General features: G+C 43.9%; 2 protein-coding genes across 2 annotated transcripts; both read right to left on the bottom strand.

The window, feature by feature from the left end:
• Window positions 1-565: 565 nt before the first annotated feature.
• Window positions 566-4,292, bottom strand: LOC308074259 (gap junction delta-2 protein). Its single transcript, XM_080413634.1, has 2 exons — window positions 3,512-4,292; window positions 566-2,553 (listed from the first exon to the last, which is right to left on the bottom strand). The coding sequence occupies exons 1-2, from the start codon at window positions 3,580-3,582 to the stop codon at window positions 1,707-1,709; spliced, it is 918 nt and encodes a 305-aa protein (XP_080269760.1). The 5' UTR covers window positions 3,583-4,292; the 3' UTR covers window positions 566-1,706.
• A 1,233-nt stretch (window positions 4,293-5,525) lies between these two features.
• LOC308074510 (actin, alpha cardiac muscle 1) lies at window positions 5,526-9,328 on the bottom strand. Its single transcript, XM_080413974.1, has 7 exons — window positions 9,196-9,328; window positions 8,059-8,197; window positions 7,519-7,843; window positions 7,179-7,340; window positions 6,525-6,716; window positions 6,006-6,187; window positions 5,526-5,846 (listed from the first exon to the last, which is right to left on the bottom strand). Exons 2-7 carry the CDS (start codon window positions 8,185-8,187, stop codon window positions 5,703-5,705), a joined length of 1,134 nt encoding a protein of 377 aa, XP_080270100.1. The 5' UTR covers window positions 8,188-8,197; window positions 9,196-9,328; the 3' UTR covers window positions 5,526-5,702.
• Between the last annotated feature and the right edge of the window lie 200 nt (window positions 9,329-9,528).

Genomic DNA, 9,528 nt, shown 5'->3' with positions numbered 1-9,528 from the left:
TCAGTCTGGGCTACGCTCTCGCCTTCCTTCTCAAATGAGAGAAGAAGGGATGAGCAGAGCATCAGAATGGGCAACTCCCACAGTATTTGGAATTAAGATAACTCTTTGTCATTCCTGCAGTGCACACGGCTGTGGTCTCTCTCTCTCTCTCTCTCTCTGGTCAAAGTCACAAACTACTAAGTAACCACAGCAAATGTACAGCTCACTGAGATTGAGGGGCAGTGTGTTGGTCAGGGTGCATGTCATATAGCAGTCCCCTCAGGCCACACATTATGGACGACAGACAAACTATTGATGTGTCTCATGGAAGTAGAAGGCCCATATAAATACACTGCAGCTGCATAGTAGCAAGTGATGAGATTCTGATCACCTTGTCTCCTGCTCTGGGAGGGGTTCTTCTCTTGGAGTACACAACAGAGTGGGTGTGGCTAATGTCTTCACTGCACCAAGCCAAAACTCACACACTGGCAGGCACTCCACACACAATAGCAGACACACAAGTATTGAACCGCACACGTTTCTGGTGTACATGAATCCCACTTTTATTTGAGACAGAAAACGATGTTTGTTTTTTCTGGTCTGTTTTTGGTTACATTTAAAACCGTTCTATGAAAAACTGTAGCACCAGAGCAGATTTTTATTGCCCATTCTTTGTTTAAAAATGTCAATTTGTGCTATTCTTGAGTTTAGATCAGTTTTGATTGTGGAGAGACATTTCCTTCTTGAATATAAAAAAAGACTAGCACTTCATTTCTTTTCCATGTCATTTGCAAAATAAAATAGAGAAAATCTTATATCCTTTCCATTTAAATCACAACAAATACATTTAAAGCAAATGAAAATTGGGCGGCATTTAGCATAATCCAAGCAGGGAATTAGCTTTCATGATGAATAATATTATATATTTATATATTTATATGTATACATATATTATGTTTATATACAAGTATGGCACTTGATTACACAAAAGCAAGAAAAACACTTTTTCACAAATGAAAGCAGTGGGCGCTTTGGTGTGTTATAAATTAAAGAAGTCACAGACGTTAGCGTTTTTGCAGCAAATCCACCGGATACTGTTTTGCAAGTCAGCTATATAGCAATGGAATGGTTATACATATGTTAAGGTCAGTGGTGCAACACAGGCAACAAAAAACATGAATGACGCTGATGTATTTTAACTAGGTCGATCCATAGTCATAATTGATTTATATATATCTATGCATATATAAATCTGGATGGTAGATTTTTTCCCCCTCAACCTCATGTTGTCACTTAAATAGGTTGGTGTCAAAAATCGGTGGAAAAAAACATATTTTAAAAACACCGTCAATAGCACATATTGGGTTAGGTTTGGCTCTCAGGTGTTCACCTCTTAGTGCAATTTGCATTTACTCTCTTCAAGTACAGTAGAACAGCCCAACAAAGAGTAAATACGTGAACACGTCAACATGGTCTCCATTTAGCGCTTTACAGAGTATAAAGGTTACTAAAAAGTTGCATCAGTGCAATAATAAATAAGTAAACAAACGTGTAATTCCACGCTTGCCATGAAGTCCTTAAAAGACAAACCAAATGAAAAATCTGCCCACTCTTAAGTCATAACACGGATCAGGCGTGCGGAGCTGTCCATCATTGTCCATCAGGGGTTTTCCATGTTTTTTTTTCCCACTGCAACATTGTCTCGTTTCTGACTCCCTCCCCATGTGTCACACATAAGCAGAGTCACTGGACTGAGTGCGGCCAAAATTAGGCACACTCATCCTCGGCAAGTCCTTGTTTCTGATCTCATAGATGGACTTCCTGCGAGCCTGCACGCCGCGGACAGCCGTTTTGATTTTCCTCCACCCTAGATGATTGAGTTCTGCCAGGTTCAGAACCACACAGAACCCACTGACGGCAAACATGAACACCAGAAACACTGTCTTCTCCGTGGGTCTGGAAACGTAGCACTCGACATCTTTTATGCAGGGGTATCGATCACATTCGTACACCGACGGGACGTTGAATCCATACAAGAAATATTGACCCACCAAAAAGCCTATTTCCAGGGCGTTTCTGAAAACCACTTGAATGATGTAAAATCTCGAGATACCCTCTTGTCGCCTCATTTTGGACTTAGTAGTTCTCATGGCCGAACTGGGCATCTCTTTGACTTCCAAACAGTCGGGATCGGCTTCTTTGGTGGAGTTCTCTGTGTTCTGAAGTACTCCGTTGACAATAGCGTTTTTACTGACTCCCTTTTTACTATCTTTCATTGAATCTGAATCGGCCTTGTCCAGAGTCAAATAGACTGTCGAGTAGCGCCGCTCCTTCTGCTTGGCCGACTGATGCACCGAGTACGTGATAAAGCAGAGACTCGGAGTGCACACCATAATGATCTGGAAAACCCAATATCTAATGTGTGAAATGGGAAATGCTTTGTCGTAGCATGCCTGGTTGCAGCCCGGTTGTAAGGTGTTACAAACAAACATGGTTTGCTCGTCATCATAGACGGTCTCTCCAACTATTGCTACGATAAGAATCCGGAAGATGACCACCACAGTTAGTAGGATCCTAAAAAGCAAGCATAACAACAAACAATGTGAAAATAAGGGTGCAAATATGTGTTATTGGTAATATTTTGATTTCAACCGCGCGCTGCCGTTGCGGCTCATGCGCTTAGTGGAGTCCTGAGCTGGCGTGTTGGTCAGTGTTTCCAGATTATGTGAGAGGAACAGGCAACCAGGTCTAGGAAAACAAGCCCAAAAGAAGTGACTATGGGCCACATGAGCACTTAATCGGCTATTTGAAAATAGCAGATCTACAAGCTCACAACAGATGCAACGCGTTGTGAGCTTGTAGATCTGCCATTTTCAAATACAATCTTGGGGGGGTGGGAAAGGGGAAATTTTGGAATATTTTATAATAAGCAGACCTGGCAACACTGGTGTTGGTGTGTGTGGAGCTGTCCGGTGCTGAAATCAGACGCGCTGCTCTCCACAATCTCACTGCTCTATTGGAGCGCGGATTTAGAATGGATATGTTTCTTACCGTGTTGATTTGTCTTATGTGGTGTCGACGTGCTTAGTATGATTTCCAGTTTGAAATGGCTATTTGTAATGGGCACGGACGCTATGTGTATTGCTTTGTGTGACTATTGTGTCTGAGCTTGTTAGGCTAATGGAATGGATGGTATAACGCCAGCTCTCTCCCCCTCCTAAAGTGCACGACCCTCAATCAAGCGCCACACCAAGAATGAATGGATGGATAAATGAATCGATGGATGACACATGTGTTTTAGTTTAGGTTAGGGTGATTTAGTTTTCAGCATCATCCCCGGGTCATAAAGAGACAGCTGTTGGATTAGTTGGGTCTCAAGCTGGGGAAGAAGAAAAAAACCTGTGAAAGAAGAGAAAAATCCACAACACAGAAATGGGGGACTGGGGACCATGCTAAAGACGATCCTGGAGGCTGCTGCGTTTCTTCAGTCGTTGACGTTGGGATAGGATTCATCTCTTTTTTTTTTTCTTACCTTCCTATCATAGTAGAGTGCTGCTGGACAGCAGCCTCCAGGAGCCTCTCTAGTATAGTCCATTCCCCCATTTCTGATCATCCGGAGAAGACGAGGGCACAACGGCACTCTCTGCTCAAAATCCTCCGAAAATGTGCCTTTTAAAATTCCTCGTCCCCGTTTCTCTCTCTCCTCTCGTTGTTTGTCAGTCTCCGGAACGTCCGATTTGATCTAGAAAATGCATGGAGAACGAGGTGATGCTAGAGCTGCCGTCCGCCTCCTCTCCGCGCCGCCTCTCTGTGTGTGCAGCCTGTGGTGAGAGAGCGTTCTGCTGTGTCTGCCGAGCGCTGGCGCGACGTCGCCACACTTTTCCTTGTCATGGGAGTCTGAAGGGGCTGATCACTATAAGCCCTCCTTTTTTCGATCTTCAGATCAGGTTGATGGGCAAGAGCGCTGCGTCTGGATGGAGGGAGGTTGGATTTAATGTCTTGCCAGCGTTAATCCGCCTTTAAGTAGTATAGGTCCCCCCTCCCCCTGCGTCACGGGGCAGACAGGTTGGTGGAGCGTGGCCAGGGGACGCCAGGGTTTCTCATTTTCAATATTCGGTGTTCATCGGCGTCACGGGATTAATCGGTATTAAAAATGATGGCTGATGATGAGCTCGGTGCACCGCAATGGGTGTCGCTGTGGTTTTTAACATTATAGAGGTGACTGAGCCTGTTCTGTGCCCATGGGGCAGTTACTACACAGGGCTTGAGGACCGTACCGTGCCCTGAGCTCAAAAGGTCAAGATGGAGTATTGGGGATTTTTCCCTATCAATGATTGTAGTAATTATTAGTTTCAAATCTTTTTTATTGTGAAGCACAGGGTAATATTATACATTTCTGTTTATACATATGGATTGCTTCCTTTTTTTAAAACAAAAACCAACAGACATATACACAAAATAGACGGGTAACGTGATTGTAGTAATTATGTTGGACAAATACTTGTTGATTTTTAACAGAAGCCGAAGCATACAGTAGGCCTATAGCTATACTTTATACAATCGTGAGTATATATTGCACCAGACATCCTTGCGTGCTTATAGTGGCATCTGTCGATATGTCGCAGGCTGTTCGATGGGGGTGAGGCTGCCGTTTCCACCTCAGGCTAAAATGATGCTCTGGATACAGTGACTGAATGAAAGAAGCATCCGAGTTGTTAATCGCTTTACACTGCAGCCCATCCCACTGCCTGCCTCCTGTCTGTCTGTGAGCGTGGCTGTAAAAATAGAAGCAACATAGACTCCGCCCTATATGGATTGCCCAGAGATATGATCAACTCATTACACCGCACTGTGCACGCGTGTGTATACACTAAAATTAGACCCATGTGTGTATATTTGATAATAATAACAGCAGCTCAAATACAATGCGTCATTGTGTGAAGTTACAATTCATGTAAAACGTAAAAATATAACATACTAATGTGTGTGTGTGTGTGTGTGTGTGTGTGTGTGTGTGTGTGTGTGTGTGTGTGTGTGTGTGTATGTGTATGTGTATGTGTGTATATATATATATATATATATATATATATATATATATATATATATATATATATATATATATATATATATATAATGCTTACATAATTTATACTACATTGCAGGAGTATGTCACTTGCCAAAAATAATTGATAATTTATTTTTGGCAAGCAACACCGTCCACGTGGAGTATAAATTACTATTTGGCATACCTGTTCTCTCAGGTTGGATTACTTGTCACGTGACAGGCCTTGTGTTTTCGCTCAATGAAAGTATGTGCAGTTAATTTCTCATGAGGTGGCTTATCTTCTCCGCTCACAGTAATCTTTTCCACGGACATAGGAAGGACAGAGAGCTACTGTAGGTTCACACATGCAGAGTGAAAGAAATGCTTATATTTATGGTCTACTATTTTGTGAATCCAACCAAAGGCCTACCCTACATTTTAAGTTTAAGTTTAGTCTTAAATGATAAAGCATTCAAAAGGTAGGCTGACACAAACAAATACATGTTTTGCAAGTCCAGGGTCTCGTTTATTTAAAAACCTATACATATCCACATAAAAATTGCACTTGAGTGTAAACAAACACTGATAATTGACGACAACACAAATGGCAGCTTTGGGGCAGTAGACCAATAAGTTGGTTTTGCACGGAAGGAGATAAAAGGGGAGAGAAGTTCAGTCTTTAGAAACACTTCCTGTGGACGATTGAGGGGCCAGCCTCATCATACTCTTGCTTGCTGATCCACATCTGCTGGAAGGTGGACAGAGAGGCCAGGATGGAGCCTCCAATCCACACAGAGTACTTCCTCTCAGGGGGAGCTATGATCTAGTAAACACAAGGGGAAAAAACAGTAAGGACCCTGGACACATGCACGCACAAATTCTGGGTAGACAGTAAGGATTAGACAAATTATTATAGACTACTGTATATGCTGTAAGTAGAAGACATACATAAAAGCAAACAAATTATATCAAAATGCATTACCTTAATTTTCATGGTGCTGGGGGCCAGGGCGGTGATCTCTTTCTGCATACGGTCAGCGATACCAGGGTACATGGTTGTACCTCCTGACATCACGTTGTTGGCGTAAAGGTCCTTACGGATGTCGATGTCACACTTCATAATACTATTGTAAGTGGTCTCATGAATGCCAGCAGATTCCATACCTATAAACAATGGACAACTCCGTTTCTGCACCGTTTTACCCTCACAGCAAAGGGCACATTTGCATCACTGTAAAACAGGTGGCCACATGCACGCACACTGGCAGCTGAACAGGTGCTGAAATGGACAGCTCCCATGAACAGCTGCGCTCCAAGGAGCAAATGTCAACAAATCAAAGCTACAGCTTTGCATGCTGCTAAAGAACCCCCCAACGATTTGCTTATCCTATTTCTACACAAAGTGTAGGTGATGATAGCTTTTAGGCTGTGTGACTCACGCGGCGCTGAAATATAACCGTGCGTAAAACCCATTCCAGGAAAGAGCTCGTATTTTACGCACCGATGAACGATGGCTGGAAGAGGGTCTCGGGACAGCGGAAACGCTCGTTGCCGATGGTGATGACTTGGCCGTCGGGCAACTCGTAGCTCTTTTCCAGAGAAGAGGAAGAAGCGGCGGTGGCCATCTCGTTCTCAAAGTCCAGTGCGACGTAGCACAGCTTCTCCTTGATGTCACGCACGATCTCACGCTCAGCTGGTGGTATCAGATTGGAATGTTGTCAGTGAAAAGTGTCACATGTGTAGGCTAAAAACAAACATTTTCATGTTGAGGACCCCTAAATTGATATGTAGCCTACTATTTGGCCGTGGATCCTAATCTGAAAATAATTTGTGCAAGGGACCCCCATAAGAGAAGATTTGTGTAAAATCTTTCAAAAAATAGCCGAAAATAGCCGTTTTACAAAGCTCACAACACCTCGCAACACAAGGCGTTGTGAGCTTGCAGATCGGATATTTTGCTATTTTCACAATATTTATCTGTGTGGAACAGAGTCAAACAAAATGTTATGCTTCAACTCCTACAATTCCAAGTGCTTGTCAGAGTGGGGGGGGGGGGTCCCCAGTTCATATATGATTATTTTGGGGGGTCACGGCCTGAAAAGATGGAGAACCACTGGTGTAGCACGTGTGTCTTGTTCTGGCTGCTTGTGCCTACCGGTGGTGACGAAAGAGTATCCACGCTCAGTGAGAATCTTCATGAGGTAGTCTGTGAGGTCGCGACCAGCCAGATCCAGACGCATGATGGCATGGGGCAGAGCATAACCCTCGTAGATAGGCACGTTGTGGGTCACACCATCTCCAGAGTCCAAGACAATACCTGGACATGGCAAACACACGTTCACGCTCATTAATCCATCAGTTAAAATCGAGTCATGTCATAATATATTCTTTAAAAGCCTATTGTCAACACAACTGCTCACGCATAATTACGCAGACATATGCGCGAGGGTGTGTGCGCACACTTGACACTTGTCCAGTATTTATCACATACACACCTGTGGTACGCCCAGAGGCGTACAGGGACAGCACGGCCTGGATGGCAACGTACATGGCGGGGACGTTGAACGTCTCGAACATGATCTGGGTCATCTTCTCCCTGTTGGCCTTGGGATTCAGGGGAGCCTCGGTCAGCAAGGTTGGGTGCTCCTCAGGGGCGACACGCAGCTCGTTGTAGAAAGTGTGGTGCCAGATCTTCTCCATGTCGTCCCAGTTGGTGATGATGCCGTGCTCGATTGGGTATTTTAGGGTCAGGATGCCTCGCTTGCTCTGAGCCTCGTCACCGACGTAGGAATCTTTCTGACCCATACCAACCATGACACCCTGACAACACACAAAGATCATGAGGTCTTAATACTTCCTAATACAGACATCTAAGCTCATCACCAGACATGCGATTACCACAGTGCGTAATTGTGGTGTAGATGTGGTACCAAATCGGTTACAATAGGCCTACAGTTTAACTTTGTATCTGGTGGTGCCAAAAAACAAAGGCTATTAATAGGCCTACAACCCACATTGCTTTATGTTAAGCCTACTTGGTGACGGGGGCGACCGACGATGGAGGGGAAGACGGCGCGCGGTGCATCATCTCCTGCGAACCCAGCCTTGACCAGGCCGGAACCGTTGTCACACACAAGAGCTGTAGTCTCCTCGTCGTCACACATTGTGTCAGTTCTGTTGAAGTGCGCACACACGCACACGCACACACACACACACACAGTGAATATTTGTGAACCAGTAAGCCTGGCTTTAGGGGTTATTTTAGTTCAATCAGTGCCCTTTCACAAAATAAGTACTGGACTGCAACAATAAGGACGGTTGATTAGCTAGCTAGGGTTAGTATAGCTATTTCAGAAAACATTCATGCTTCACTGCAGGCATGTTAATAGCCCTATCTCATTTTCAATTTGCAAAAAAAATAATTTCATTTATATTTACTTATTATTCTTTTTAAGGGTGGATTCCCAGATTGGTATGTATGAACTGAAGTATAATTTAAATACCCCGTGTCACATCAATCACAATCCATGATCCCTGAATGAAAGCCGAGGTAAGCTGATTGACCATGACGTGACGCTGGTCTGGTCTTTGGTAAACCATCGTTCCAGTTAGAAGATGACATTTGGTTGTTTGTCAAAAGCTTTCCAGTGGAACCGTTGTCAGTCGTGTTACAAAAACCCTTTATCCATCATCGTATGGTATAAACTCCTCTGGTTAACGATGGCAGCATATTCAATTCTTCTCTATATGCCACTGTTTCCCAAACAGTGGGTCGGGACCCATCTTTGGGTCGCGGACCAATTTGTATGGGTCGCGAGTAAATATCCCCTTTTTTGTGTCTTCCATTAAAATTTATACATTTCAAAAGATTTTAAAAAGTAAAAAAAAAATCAATTAAATGAATTCCAACACATTTCAAAAGTATTTCATAAATAAAATAAATCAGTTATTTCCATAAATAAATAAAAAAAAAAACGTTGAAGAAGTACTGAAATATAGCAGATCTACAAGCTCACACGGCACAAAGCAAGGCATTGTTAGCTTGCAGATCTGCTATTTTTTCCCGTAATTAAATCACTAGCGTGGGACCGTGGGTCTCGGGGAGACATCAAACTTCTCTTTTGGGTCTCGGGCTAAAAAGTTTGAGAGCCACTGCTCTCTAGGCTACTCACCAGCAGTTCAGCACCGAGCGCCGGATCTGGAGAATAAAACCAGGGGTGCCGAAAAGTCAGGACGCAACCATTTATACTCTGACAAGTGTCCGTGAGATCAGATGGGGCTGCGAGCCCCCTGAATGAGGGTGGCGAAGTGCGCCCCCTTCTCCATATTTGGTAGCCCCTCGATCGCCCCATTGACATCGGCGAGTCCATTAATGGAATAGTGAGGACCATTCCTGCCCGGTGGCCCATGTAGGGATGGATGAGGGCGACGATGGCAGGGAGACAATGACAGGGGGTCCAATCAAACATTGTAGGTTCACTCTTCGATTTACATAGTGGGGTTCG

Source organism: Gymnoscopelus braueri, assembly GCF_963280865.1.
Source record: "Gymnoscopelus braueri genome assembly, chromosome: 19".
Taxonomy (NCBI): Eukaryota; Metazoa; Chordata; class Actinopteri; order Myctophiformes; family Myctophidae; genus Gymnoscopelus; species Gymnoscopelus braueri.
Note: the sequence above shows the minus strand (reverse complement) of the source record. Positions and strands in the feature narration are given on the sequence as shown.